Source organism: Amphiprion ocellaris, chromosome 3, assembly GCF_022539595.1.
Source record: "Amphiprion ocellaris isolate individual 3 ecotype Okinawa chromosome 3, ASM2253959v1, whole genome shotgun sequence".
Classification (NCBI taxonomy): Eukaryota; Metazoa; Chordata; class Actinopteri; family Pomacentridae; genus Amphiprion; species Amphiprion ocellaris.
Window position 1 is genome coordinate 9,705,645 of NC_072768.1, and position 14,497 is coordinate 9,720,141.

The 14,497-nt window shown below is 43.3% G+C and overlaps 1 protein-coding gene across 2 annotated transcripts in view; it reads right to left on the reverse strand.

Annotated features, from left to right (window-relative positions):
- The window catches only part of ptprq (protein tyrosine phosphatase receptor type Q), a 47,742-nt gene that overhangs the window by 8,876 nt on the left and 24,369 nt on the right, over window positions 1–14,497 (reverse strand). Inside the window, exons 28-53 of one of the 2 annotated variants that reach the window (XM_023275382.3) lie at window positions 13,624–14,128; window positions 13,333–13,494; window positions 13,055–13,234; window positions 12,831–12,938; window positions 12,248–12,529; window positions 11,860–12,141; window positions 11,334–11,454; window positions 11,079–11,233; window positions 10,790–10,935; window positions 9,907–10,081; window positions 8,243–8,563; window positions 7,886–8,161; window positions 7,636–7,787; window positions 7,233–7,374; window positions 6,168–6,443; window positions 5,665–6,033; window positions 4,365–4,474; window positions 4,003–4,189; window positions 3,676–3,914; window positions 3,455–3,524; window positions 2,944–3,102; window positions 2,450–2,714; window positions 2,264–2,337; window positions 2,041–2,140; window positions 1,734–1,862; window positions 437–481 (exon numbers count right to left, since the gene is read on the reverse strand). In XM_023275382.3, coding sequence (XP_023131150.3) covers window positions 437–481; window positions 1,734–1,862; window positions 2,041–2,140; window positions 2,264–2,337; window positions 2,450–2,714; window positions 2,944–3,102; window positions 3,455–3,524; window positions 3,676–3,914; window positions 4,003–4,189; window positions 4,365–4,474; window positions 5,665–6,033; window positions 6,168–6,443; window positions 7,233–7,374; window positions 7,636–7,787; window positions 7,886–8,161; window positions 8,243–8,563; window positions 9,907–10,081; window positions 10,790–10,935; window positions 11,079–11,233; window positions 11,334–11,454; window positions 11,860–12,141; window positions 12,248–12,529; window positions 12,831–12,938; window positions 13,055–13,234; window positions 13,333–13,494; window positions 13,624–14,128 — 5,030 coding nt within the window. The remainder of the gene's footprint in view (window positions 1–436; window positions 482–1,733; window positions 1,863–2,040; window positions 2,141–2,263; window positions 2,338–2,449; window positions 2,715–2,943; window positions 3,103–3,454; window positions 3,525–3,675; window positions 3,915–4,002; window positions 4,190–4,364; window positions 4,475–5,664; window positions 6,034–6,167; window positions 6,444–7,232; window positions 7,375–7,635; window positions 7,788–7,885; window positions 8,162–8,242; window positions 8,564–9,906; window positions 10,082–10,789; window positions 10,936–11,078; window positions 11,234–11,333; window positions 11,455–11,859; window positions 12,142–12,247; window positions 12,530–12,830; window positions 12,939–13,054; window positions 13,235–13,332; window positions 13,495–13,623; window positions 14,129–14,497) is intronic. The other variant, XM_055008424.1, reaches the window with a different exon arrangement.

Sequence of the window (14,497 nt, forward strand, 5' to 3'; positions counted from 1 at the left end):
AAGGAATATGTGAACATCACGTGCATCGATAACATGTGTCTATTCCGCTGTGAAAGACGTTTCTTTGCAGCACTGCGACTTGTAGCTATGCAGATCTCGAGCTATTGATAAAGCTTACCATTTGTGCCCTCTAAGCCTTCCAAGCAATTTCAAGACAGTGAGTGGGTAAACAAATTAAAATGGTCTTAAACAGAGGAGCATCAGGAAAGTTCTGCAATCCCTGCCAGTGATGGAGGAAAAGGAGCTGGTTGTAGGTAAAATGTTGATCTCACTGATTCATTCAACCATCGGCCTCCACTAATAGTTTAATAAACAGCACAGATGGATGATTTAACTGTAGCCTTAATCGGAAACATACGCAAACAGTAGTGATGAGTGGAGTACAACATACAAACACAGCAAAATGTGCCACACACATGCTAAAAACCACACTTACTGGATGACATAAATCTCTTTCCGTTTAAAGAAGAAGGAAGAATACCTGGTGGGAGAAAAGTGCCCAGTGAGAGAAAAACAAAGCCCAAGCGAGTAAATGCGAGTGTCTGCATGCAAGGAAAGTTTTTCAGTGACAAGAAAACGTGTGTTTTTTTGCATAAAGTGTGAGAAAGTTTGTATTTATACAGATCTCATCTCATTGTGGACGTTAGGAAGTGATTCTGGTCACAACAAAGTAGAGAAGACAACATATGCTGCCCCAATGACTGCAGTTTGAGCTCAGGAGACATGCACATTTTGGTTCATATCGTTGCTCTTGTGTTTGACAGATTTAAACAGCAGAGAGCAAACTATCCTCAGGAACTGCATCTTTTGTTGTAAATAACTAAACAGTCCCTACATATGAAAGAAGGTTATTCTGAATGGTTAATTAGACCGATGAGTCTAGTAGTTAGTGTACTTTTACATAGAAGAAATATGAGGCAGAACTTTTTTTTTTGTCATTTCTCATGTGAGTTTCACGTTTTTAATGTTCCTATTCGTTCAGTTCCTCCTGAAGTGCTGCTGTGGAAGCTGTTGTTCAGACCCTCCGGAGCAATTTGGGTTTCAGTGCCTGAAATCTCTGATTAGTGGACAACCTTCCCTATCTATGGGCACAAGAACCTGTTGATAAACCACATTTAAACTCATCTGTCTGCATTGAAAGTTATCTTTTTTTAAAAACCCATACCGCTCACACTAAAAGCTCCTCTTTCCTGCCATTTTTCCCCTTGTCTGAACCAACAGTGACCTTGATACACCATAAGTAAAACTAAACTCTCTACTTTGTTTCTCACCTGATGCAAAATTGTAGGCTGTGAAGATAGAACAGCTTGCAGCACTTACTGTCTGTGCACTTGTTTGTGCCAAAGAAGAAGAAGGAAAAAAAGAAGAGAAACTAGATGCTAAATTTGTAGGAGAGGCTGGTTGGAGAAACGCAGACAGGATGACTTGTCTGTTCTGCAGAGAACTGAAGATAAATTATAAAGTCACAATGGTGCTGTGTTGTGTCTTAGTGCTGCTGCTTCTATTTTTTGCACAAACTCTACAACACTGGAAGATTTTGTGCTGACAGGAGCGCACATCAAGTACGCTGCAGCAAAGAGATTTTTGTCTCGTTGACTCGGATTTAAAATTTTATTTGGAGCAGCTAAATCAAGCCTGAAGTCATGTAGTGTGCACCCTGCTTTAGCTGCCAAAAGTGTGTGCGTTAAATTTGGCAAAGTGACGCTTTTAGATTAAAATGAACACAGACTTACCGGTTGAGTTTTTCTTGTTTCAGCTCCAGATCTGCTACAGCGATCAGCTGATCCAGCTTACACTTAGTCTCTATGATCTCCGCCTCTCTGGGTGAGTAAGTCCCACCCTCCTTCTTATGCCGATGGAGCCTGACATGTCAAAAAAACTAACTGTTAAATTAGAGCAGCAAACATAGGATGAAAATGTAGGAAAATATCCACAGCCAACAGTCATATTCACACAGGAATTTGTATACGCCATGCTCTGCTAAATTTGACAATAACATAAAAATGTTGGCAAATAAATGAATGCCTGTTACAGTCTTACCTGACTGAGCAATAGATGATGAGGATGATCAACACAGCCAAGAAGAAGGACAGCAATACACCCATAATGATCTGCTCATCTCTGGTCAACATCCCATCCACTACACAGAGAGGAAGAGATAGGTTGAACATTAAATAAAAACAACAGAGAAGGTTATACATAAAGATTGCGTTTTCCACTTTTTCGGTGTGGAGTTATGCAGAGTCACCCCTTGTAACATTACCTGAAGTTTTGACGAGATCCGAGTATTCAGAGTCTGTATGTTGGCCATTAATGTTAGTGGCTCTGAACCTAAACCTGTTGATACAAAAAAAGGAAGGACAGTCCAGATTTAGTGTTACATTTTTGCAAAACGTACATATATAACAGTTTTTAAGTTATTGTGTGGTTGAGTGTGTGGTGCACTCACACATAGACAACGTTAGGCTTCAGAGGTCCATTGCAGAAGTAATCAGTGTTGTTCTCCTGCATGCAGTCATCATTTTCTCCAATCACATAGGTCTCTTCTTTTCTTTTATATTCTGTAATTTGGTTGCTCCTCATTATTGACCGGCTCTCTCCAGCCCTGTTCCCTGAAGGGCATAGCGGATTGGGGAATCCCGCATCAGTCAGGTAAGGGGCAGGCCGACCAAAGAATGCAGTCTTCCAGTTGGTTAGGTCCTCCATATCCTTCACTGTGACAGGAAGGAAGTTAGAGAGGAAAGGAATTGCAGAGGGACTGAGTCACATTTCTGCTGACGTTAAGCCCTCCGGCTTTTGCTTACATTTTGTTTTTTGTGGGCTTAGGACAAAGTGACGTACTGTAAAACATGATTCCACTCGAGGCTTATAACACAAAAAAGACCACGACCCAAGTGTATTCAACTAAAAGTGATGGCTGTCAATGTTTTTTAAGAGTCATACCCGATGACTCGGCCACGATGACCTGAATTTTTTTGATTGGTCCATTGTCGTCACTATAGAAACAGGCAGGCATGCGGATGGTGATACTCCTGTGGGTTACCATGGCAACCCCTCCACGGCCCATCTCTGCCTGGGGTGTTTGGGTTGGCTTGGTTGGGGCTGGAACACACCCGCGTGTCACACACAGGAGGAGACAAACACACACACACAGGAACACACACAGAGGTTGTCAGGTGAGCACAGTGTGTGTGAAGATGCTGTTACATTTACATATAAAACACAACAAACAGGCCGATGCTCTGAATAATAGTAAAATTGGCCCTCTGCATTCTCAACTCCCCTATAATAACAGCGCTCAGTTACATTTGCTGTGTCAGAACAGGCCTCCATACTGAGAAAAAAACTGTGCAGTGGCAATTCTGTGTCTCCCATCATCCTACGCCGCTGCAACAAGAAAGAGAGAAACACTCTTGAGCAATGCAGAGCCCAGACAAGAAAGAAGGACTTGTACCTTTGATCCCTGTAGTTATGTGGACACGTGGGCTTGGTGGGCTTGTGCCGGCTCCGTTCCTTGCTGAAATCTACAGAGAAATACAAAAAAATCAGGGAACACAGCAGACAGAAGACAGAGCACAGAGAGAACAACACATTCTTAGAGTTCAGAGCACTGAAAAGGATGATGACTCTAGGTGTGTTATCAAGAAGTGTTTGCATCATGTGTGTGTTCTTCACCTGTATGCTGTAGTTGTGTCCTCCCTTTAGACCTTCTATGACCGCCGCCACTGTGTTATTCTCTCCTGGGGTGATACTGATGCTGACGTTCTTGACCATCCGATCTTTCTCATACACGTACACAAAGTAGGCAGTGATGTTACCATTGGGCGCCTCAGGGGGGTTGAAGGTCACCTTAACACGGTTTACTTCCTCTGGGACAACTGAGACGGTCACATTCTTGGGAGGGTCTTTGGGTTCTAGGGACAGAATGACGATAACGCAGCAGTTAGAGTTATGTTGTATTTACAAGCGCGAGCAGCTGATGTACCACGAGATAAAACTTACCTTCCTCCAGGGTTTGGAAGTCAATCGGCCCGATGGCTTTCCCATCTCTAGCAGCGTGCTCCAATGGACCCGTGAAGGCAGTGACAGTCACAACGTAACGAGTGAAAGCCATCAGGTTAGTCACAACGACAGTCCTCAACTCTCCAGGAGCCCGCACTTTTGAGATGTTCATAGCAGGGCCATCAACCTGAAATAACAGCAGAGTTCATGGACACATTCATTTCATATTGGATCCATTTAATACATCACATGATAATCTGTCCTTAAGCTGCTACTGCTGTTTTACAACCCTAACTAACATGTTGTTTTCTTCTGAGAGCGTCATGTTAATATGTGTGACAAATGTAACCCAGTGAGGTGACCTGCACAAGATATGAAGTTGGTCCAGAGAGAACAGCTGGAGCGTCCCACACAATGCGAAGGCTGTTGGAGGTGGGGGTCACTTTTAAGCCGCGGGGAGGAGCATCAGGGTCTGAGGGGAGGAGATGAGACAAATCAGGCTAAAGGAAAAGATGTGCTATTCACTGGAACACAGTGGTTAAAATTTTTTTTTTAAAGCCACTTTATACTACATTGTTCTACAGTGTGTCACTACTGTACCATTTCATCCTCATCTCTCACCCCTGTATATATTGTAAATACTATTACTACTGTTCTATTATTATTTTATTCATATCACTACATCTATTGCTATATAAGCTGCTGTAACAATGTAAATTTCCCCTGGCGTGGGGAGAAATAAAGGACTTATCTACTTATCTACATCTGGCTGATTCATTAATCAAATAAGACTTCAACAAAATCTAACAAAATAAGGTTTCATTTCTCATATTCCCCCCGACACTGAATTCACACATTAAAGACTTTGCATTACTACTACCAGGGGAGGCCTGTTATTTAATTATTACTGTGCATGTGATTATAATGATTATGATGATTATAGTAATACAGGACATGACAGCAGGCACTTGTGCATGAAGAATTTTGAGGCTGTAATTGCTAAATCATGGCACCTTCACATGTAATAATAAGGTGCCTCTTGCTGTGTTATCACCCTGGTGTTACTTGATGATTCTATGTTATTAGCACAGACCACTAGATCCACCCTCTTTCTGAATGCTTGTTGTTAGATGATGTCATGCGGTGTCTTAAATGACCCTCTTTGTCTCGTTTCGGCCCGAGGTGAAGTATGTGTCTGTTACATCAGTGCAGTGAGGGACCTCTGACCAGTGAGGCATGATCTACTGCTGATCTACTATTAAATACACACATATATAATGTAATTTGATGGCTGTATATGTATATTCTTAATCATTCTGTTGTCAAATGTAATTGCAATAACACTCTCCTACACCTGATGATAAAAAAAACAACAGCAGGGTTTGAAAAGACAAAACGTGGGAGTGGAAAAAGCATAGGAGTGCTATGAGGATGTAACTGCAGGATTATTACTTGTGAGAAAGCAATTGTTTTGATTCTATAACCTATAAAGACATAAGAACATGTCATAACACAACTATGCTAAACTGAAGCCAGTGACTGTGTATGTGTTTGCTCAAGCTGCTAATGAAACACCAGACAAGCTGTGTAAAGGCCCTGACTAACTGCCAACTCTTCTCTGGCAACACAAAAAAGGTCATATCATCGCTGTGATGCCCCTACTTCCAGCCAGGGTGCGTGCATAATTCCACGGCGTATATTCTCCAACTCCAGCGTTGGTCACAGCAGCTACTCTGAAGCGGTAGTATCTGTATTTAGCCAGCGATTGGAGCGTGACGCTGTTCTCTTCAGAGGCATCTGAAGCAATTACTGGCAACATGACATCAGAGTCCACGCAGTCTGAGGCTATATCGTCCTCTTGGGTCAGCTGAACAGTAAGTGGTATGTTTGATTCACAAACAGCTGAAAGCAGCTGTGCAACGATCTGATACTCTTTCAGCAGGCCTGGAATGGAGAGCGGTGGAGCCCACTGCAGTGTCACATTGCTAGGTGTGACCAGAGAGATGGTGAGGGAGCGAGGGGCAGCCGGGACTGTTCGGACAGAACGAGGACTCAATCAATTATTCAGTATATTTTAAATTAGCAATTCACTGAAGTCACAGTGAGTAGCTTCAGCTGTGCCTGAATGTGCAAAATTCTTAACGCAGTACAATAGGACTGAATACCTGATTCAGAAAGGGTGGAAGCAGAACAGTTTACTCTGTCTCCTGGTCCTGCAGAGTTGACTGCAGCTACAGTGAGCGCATACTCCTGGTCTGGTAAGAGCCCAGTCACTGTGTACTCTGCTGTGTGAGCCTGGCGGATGTAGGACTGTGATTCTACCTCCACTAGAATCTCATAAAACAGGATCTGCCCATTAGGGTTGGCTGGAAGCTCCCAAGACAGCTGAATTGAATCCCAGCTCACTCCTGAGCAAGACAGGTTCCCCACAGCATCAGACACTGCAAACAGAGTGTGAGAGATGTGACACAGTGAGGTTGTTAGTCTAGCCTTAGCTTTAGACAGAATTTTTTATTAGGAACCAAATGTAATTTTAAGATTTGCCATTGGTTGTTTCATTGCACTGAGCAAGGACTGCTACAGACATATGGTCTTTGCACAGGACACCGAGTTACAGGAAACTACTGTTTGCAAATATCTGTATGTTGACAAACTTTACCTATTTCTTACAACATTAACGATCCTGCTGTGCATATTACGCAAACACAAAACAATTAACAGTTTACCTTGAACTTATTACAATCATAACTAACATTCATTACCACCTTTTATGTATTTTTGGAGGCCTAGCTAGAAAGTCTGCTATCTGCTTGTTGTGAACTGCTTCTTGACACTGCTGAGCCATTTTTGCAAATGACATACAGGTGTAATAGTAAAAAAGAATCAGTAGCTTGCACCATCTCCAGTGCCTACATTAACTAGATTTGAATATAAAATGTTCTTTGCTTGTTTAACTTTCTGAAAATGTATTTCATGTTTCTTGTAAACAAAAGCAATGTAGCAGCAAACCTTGCTGGTTAGCAACGTGTTGGTCGCTGACACAGACAATTTTGTCTTTTTCTATTATACTGTTTACCTTTAAGTTCTACCTCTGTCATACTGAGTACTTTCTGATTGTTTTATGCATGTGAATTAATTGCTGTTTACATGTTTGCAAACCTGCAATTGTTTTGTTTTGAGCATACAAATGCGAGTTACTGTATATCCCCTGGGCGTAACGTGTACTTTACCTGACTCATTTGTTGTGAAGGTCACAGGACTGCTGAACTGATTCCCGTGGCCCACTCTGGTGTAACTGTACACACTGATCTCATAGGAGCTATGAGGCCTGAAGCCTGAGAGATACTCCGTGGTCGATGAACCAGAGGAATTCTACAGTTGTTCCCACACACACACATAAAAAATGCACGTGAGATTAAATCATCCAATCTTGATTACTGGAGTGGATAATATCTGTGTTTCAGCCCACATATGTGCATGTGTGTACGCATAACGTTACTGCTGAGTGGCATCTGGAGTGTGAAATTAGCTGCCGCCCTTGTGTACTTGTACTGAGTGGGTCTGTGGACTGTGTGTAGGTGTGTGTCTTATTGTTATTGTGGAACAGCTTTCAGTGTGTGAAATTAACGGTACCCGGTGTGTGACGGTGTGTGTGATGAGGTCTCGGATCCGGAATCCATACTTTATCACCACTCCATTGGGCTCCAGAGGAGGCTCCCAGCTCAGCCACACAGAGACGGCCGTGTGGTTGTATATAGTCAGGTTACGGGGAGGGGACATGGGCCCTGAAACACAAAGTTTAGCAGATAGAGAAGACGATATACTGAGACATTCAGAAGGTATCACAGTGTTGGAGAAATTTTAATCCTGCTCCAAAACTAACCGCCTTCATCAGTGTGTAACTGCATCACCAGATAAGGCCCTGAGCCTTTACGTGTTGCAGCCGTTATGGTGAGATTGTAAGCTGTGTATGGAAGGAGGTTAGTGAGGATGAACGAGGTGTTGGGGGTCTGTGTTGTGTTGGAGCCCCCGGGCCCATACAGGGTGAGGGTATACTCTGTTATCTCCCCGTTGGCCTCCAGAGGGCGTTGCCAGACCACATCGATGGAGGATGACGACAGGTTCCTAGTGGACACCAGCAATGGAGCAGAACTTGGAACTAAAGAGAAACACACCCACACGTGTCATGATTTCAATAAATAAAAATTCACGAAAAAAATGTTTGCGTAGATAAACTCACTGTCTTCCTTTGTCCTCAGGTACATTGTCAGGGTGTGGTTGTAAGCAGCACCAGCTGCAGTTGCTGGGGTGACAGTAACCACATAAGGGAAATACTTCCTGAGTCTGAGGAACAGGAAGATGTTTTCATCCGTCTTGTGTTTGGTAGTCTTGTTGACAGCTGGAGGCCCTTGGCTGGATGTGTCTGGGAAGATTCCGGCCTCCTGCAAGGTAAGCAGGTAGAAGGGACGACCGTTGGGCTCCAGGGGAGGGTCCCAGCTCACGATGATGGTCGTGGAGCTGAAGATCTGAGCTGAGAAGTTTCTGACCGGGTCACTTGGCACTGAAGGAGGAGAAAATTAGAAAAGTGTTATTAATATTAACCACTAGTGATAGGACTAGCTGAAACTGAGTTTTTCATCGTGAGTTTACCACACTGTGAGCCAATTCAGACATCAATCAACCACACACACTCTGACACGTCAGCGAAAATGAACATCATCATCGCCATCATTCCATCTTTCATACTTATTGTCAGCATTGATGTAGTTAACAATATCAGCAAAAACAGCATATCAAGTAGAACAATACAGCATGACATTACATTACTAACACAGAAACACAGCTAAGTAAAACAGTACAGTAAACAGACACAGAGACAATCAAATCAAGAGCCCATTCTGACATATACAGAGGCACTTGGGAGAGAAATTTGCACACTGAGAATCTGGGATTGAAAGCGAGAAAGACGAAGAGAAATACTCATCCTGTCCATCGTCTCAGCTCCTCTGGAAATGGTACACAGAGTAGGAAAAAAAAAGGGGGGAGATGAAGGGGAAATGGGAGATAAAACTTGAGAGATCCATAAGATAAATGAGTAGGTGTGAGGGGGCCAGGTGTGTGTGGGGGTCTGAGCCCAGGGGAGTGAGCCCCTGCTGGGCTTGGCAGTGCAGGACAGACAAGGTGCCCTGGAGGTCCGGAGCTTGGCTGAGAGTGGAGCAGCTAGAGCACAGGCAGAGATACAGGGTCAATACAAGCAGTAATCATTCAGGGACAGAGAGTACTTTACAGGCGAAAACTGTCAACAAAAAATTAAAAAAAATATGTACTGTATGTGACAAAGTCTGTGGTGGCTGTCTGCACCATTTTTCCCAAAATCACATAAAAACTAAGAGATCAGTTTTATCAACTCTTTCACTGAGTATAACAAAAAACAAAGCTAATTATAATATGCATATATACACATTTCAGATTCCATGGCAACAATGTAATTGGCACACGAACTAGTCTGAACTTTCTTTGTGCTTTTTTCCTCTTTGTCATCAAACTGTAAGTGGCTCGGTGCTCTCTTTCTCTCTTTCCTTTGGTTTTTTAATCCCTCACAATTTTCATCAAGCACAAACTGGCTGTCTTCAAAGCACAGCGTCACAGGCGAGCAGTTTGTCCGACTGACAGTCATCTCCTTTCACTAACAGGCTGAAAGTTCCATTTTCAATCGCAGAGTTTTTATGCAATTTTTTTTTAAGGTGGAAGAGTTTTGAAAAAAGTGTGCCGACTGGCCCTCCAGTGGGACTCTGAATCATTGTGTATGTTTACTACTAGGCATTTTACGTGTATGCATATTTTCTCTATCTCATTTGTATTGGTACGTGTATGCTGGTGTTTGAGTGTGTGTGTCTGACTGACCGTCCACCGGTAAGAGCACTGTTAGTTGTTCGGACTGGACTCCTCCGTCACCCTGTATGGTGCTGGAGGTCATCCACAAGGTGTAATTGTAGCCCCCAATGAGCCGAGTCAGAGTGTAGATGAAGGGTGAATCAGAGGATGAGCGAGCAGGTAAATCTGACACGGGAACCTCTCTCTGTGGAGAGGAAAAAAAGTGTTTGGGTCATTTTAATACAGACAGAGCATAATGTGCTGTATATATAAATGGGTGACAAATGAAAAATAAAGCCAACATTAAGTGTCTAAGTAAGGTGTTGGCCCACCATGAGCTATGAGGCAGAGTCTACATTTGTTATGTTTCTCATTTCATTTATTCAGTATTGATTTTTTGGCTTCTTTATGGGGGCAAGTGGAAAAGCTGTAAACATAACTGACATGTTTTTACCTTATAAAGCTGATACAGGGAATGTGTTAGCATTATTTAGCTATTTACAGACTGAGGAAACACAAAGCTACAACTGGTATTTTTTAGAACTGTTTTGTCTCTACCCAACAAATGGATTTCCGATCCATCCAATCGGATCTCTGTCATGAGAGAAAGATCAGCTTTTTTAGTGGCTAACTGTTGACAACTACTACTGTAGTCACTGACTTTGCCTATCTGTTGTTGTTTAAGTGGTGACCGGTGAGTTTTTTAAGCTCATAACAGCTGAAGACAAGGTTAACGACACTGATGAAAATGAACCAAAAACAGAAAAGCTTCTGACTCAAAGTTGGGTGATCACTGTTACTATGCTCATTTCCCATTACACAAAATCATCTGACCTGTTTTTGATTTCAATTTATTGATCTGAGCAGCCTTAATATGTGAACTGTCTGTACTATATGGGTACATGTGCCTCACCTGTTCGGTTACACTGTTGTTGTGAGAATAGTAAATGGTGAAGTGTACAATGATGCCATTGGGTTCAGTGGGTGGATACCACATCAAGGTGACAGAGGAGGCCGTCACATTTACAAGTGTCACATTCTGCGGCGGGTCAGAGGGTTCTAAAAGCCAGAATAGACAAAGAGATTACAGTCAAAAAGTCAGGAAGTGAAAAAATACACCATACTAGTATACAGCAAAACATAAGTTTGTATATGAGGACAATAAGGTTGATGTAAAAAATTGCATAGTATTTATCCAGTACCTGCAGCAGTGGTGGTAAAGGTGATGTAGATCAGCACTCCTCCATCTCCCAGTCTGGTCCAGCTGGAGACAGAGGCATTGTAGCGACTCTCTGAGTCCACATGAATAATCACTGATGTGCCTGTCACATTCTGCTCCCGCTCAAATGTTTCATTCCTAACAGAGAGAGCATCCGTTCATGCTGCATTATGTTTGTGCATTCCTTTTAAACTCCTTACGGTCAAACAGACAGAGTGAAGCAGATTTCAAAACTCACCAAACTCTGACAATGTAGAAGACTATGTCTGAATTGGCCTCAAGTGGTGGTTGCCATGATAACTCTACCTCATAGTCTGACAACCTCCTGGTTTTAAGGAACTGAGGAGCAGTGCCTGGAGCTGAGATGCAGGAGAAACACTTTCCAGTAACATTCTACAAAGCGACCTATCAAACTGGTAAGTAATGGGGAATTAATTGAAAAATATTCAGCACTGTGTAAATCAGGAACCGGGAAGTCTCACAGGAAGACACCAGACAGGAGCAGAATATCGACCTAAAAAGAAAAACTCATTAGTTGTAATGATTCAGCACTCCTCAGTCCTGGCGGAAGACACGTGCGTCACATGGGATAAGACACCTGTGATGTAACATCAGTATCGTGAGCTGAAACAGAGACACGTAACCGAGGAAGAAAAGATTTAATCAGATGCCCTTCGAACTCGTCGTGCTGTAATCGTGCAGCGTCCTGAAATTGAAAACAAACCCTCCCCCTTTTCCCTTCCCCCTTTGCCCGTCCCTCTCACCATCCTCAAGTGTGGTGATGTTGAGCGGCTCACTGCTGTAGTTTCCCGGCCCGACTCGAGTGTGTGCTTGAACCGTGACGCGGTACTGTGCGTACTTCCTCAGATGCGTGATGTGGATGTAGTTGGTCGGGGAGGTGAGGTTCAGGTAGTGGCTGGAGTTCCAAAGCTCCAGACTGTATTCAATAATGACCCCGTTGGGCATCAGGGGAGGCTGCCAGGTCACGTTCACCTCACTGGGACTGATCGACTCATAGGAGAGGCCATATGGAGGACTGCCTGGCACTAGAGAAGGAATAAACACCAGAACATGTGGTTGATACAGTTGATATTGATCCTAAAGTCTTTCATAAGTGTGTTTTTGTGAAGGTGTGTGCACCCTTCAACGCACCATCCTCTCCAGACAGCAGGTATAAGGTGTCTGACGTTTGGTTGCCGTGGCCGTAACGCGTGTACGCTCTCACAGACACGTTGTAATGGGAGAACGGTTTCAGATTGGTCAGAGAGACTCTGTTAGATGATGTGTTCATCAATGCAGAGAAGGATTCGTTCTCATACAGGACCTCGTAACGCTGGATCATCCCATTAGCTTTCTCTGGCACAGACCAGAGCAGCGTGGCAGTAGAGGGGCTGGTGTCTACCACAGTGAGGTTCACAGGCGGGGAGTCAGGCTCTGAGGGTGACGAACAGGAGAAATTAACATGATTTATGACAGGTAGCTGAAAAAAAATAAATGACCTTTCAGGCAGTTGATGAACTAGCAAATAATCTAATCATACAAGTTATGCATGCGAGGGTGATAAATTAACCTGAACTTCTGATGGTACCCAGGTGAGAGAAATCCAGTAACATGAGAAGTTTTGCTTAATTTTTTTTTAATGAGTCAGTCACCTAATCTGTGTTGCTTTTACCTGAGAAAGTCACACAACTGTTTTTGAATTTATGCATGAATATACTCAGTGCTCAGCACATACCGTCCTCTAAAGTGAAAACAAAAATGTCATCGTCCTCAGATAGAGAGCTCTCTCCCACAGCTGTAGATGCCGCTACACGCAGCTTATAGCCTGTGTACTTGTCCAAATCTAAACATCATAAAAAAAAGAAACTGACATTTATTACATTATATTTACTGGAAAGAAAATGACTTTAAAAATGCACATTGGTCTGTATATTTGTGTACACAGAATGAACACTCTACCTGCTATCAATATGCTGGTAGTGTTAGAAACCCACTTCATTGCCTGATTAGTCTGCAGTTTGAGGCCATAAACGGTGTAATGCGTGATCCGTCCATTGGGATTGAGTGGTGGGACCCAGCTCACTCGTATGGAGGTGGAGCTGACGTTTTGATAGGACACATCGAGCACCGAGCTGGGCACTAAAAAACACCCACAGCACAAGACATCAGTAAAGACACAGGAATTCTTACTGATTTCGCATCTTTCAAATCCCTTAATGTATTTTGTGACCACGCACCTTGCTCCCTGGTCTTCTCAGTGATATCTGTAGCAGGACCTTCTCCCACAGTGGTGGAAGCAGTGACCCTGAACGTGTACTCAGTGAAGGGATTCAAATCCGACACCAAGTATGACAACTCCTCAGACAAAACGTCCATCACCTCCTCTCTCACAGTCACACCTGCAGCATTCATGCACACACAGATTTATCGACACATGAACGGTGGAGAATTTTTTTTTTTTTAGAAGAATGCATGTGATGGCAAAGCAGAGTTAAGATAAGCAGTGTTTACTGTTGGTGCTCTCCCACCTGTAGTACCAGACACTGCAGCGCTGCGTGTTGAAAAGTGTCCTGTAATTGAAGCGTCATGTGTAGACAAGCGGAGCTGGCCCGGGGTCAGGGCCAAGGGGGAGGAGTCTGAAGTCATACCCCCAGCTTGTGATTGCTTTGTCAGCCAGGGTGGAAGTGTAGCAGGTGGCACAGAGGTAAGAGAAAATGCAGAAGTGGCAAAGACCATAGAGTGAGTAGACTGAGTGTCTGCGCTATTCAAGTGCGAGTTGGAACTGGGGCTGGGTTTGTCAGTGCCCATGGGGTCTATGGTTGGTTGAATATCGGTGTTAGTGATGTAATCAGTGCTTCTGAGTACAGAGTGTGTGAAGGTGGAAGCATCAGTGTGCAGTGTGCGATCAGAAACAGTGGGCGTGAAAGTCGTCAGAGATGTGACCAGACTGAGTTCAGCATCTCTCTTACGTCGCGACAGACTGTTAGAAACATCTGGAGGAAGTGTGTCGTCCTCAAATAAACCAGTTGTGTTCTGAAAAAGAGGAAAAAATGATTATAGGATTTTCATTTGAAGGTCTTTGATTTTTTCGGTTAAGTGCAGTGTAAAGCAGTGCCTTTCATTCATTTGACTCATCAGCTATTGAAGCAATTACTACGTGAATCAGCAGACGGCAGATATGGCTTTCAGTTTGTAGATGTAGATGTTTTTATAATCATCCCAATGATTGAAATCCTAGAGGTGGAAATGTATCAGTTTGCATGGGAGTGTGTCATAAATGAATCGAGAACCTGTGCAGCACAGTCTCATGAAAAAATAAAAAGATATTGGAAATTGTTGAGTATTCCAGGACCAAATGTTGATTTTGAGGCTGTGGTGGTGTGTATTTTTTCCATCTTCCAC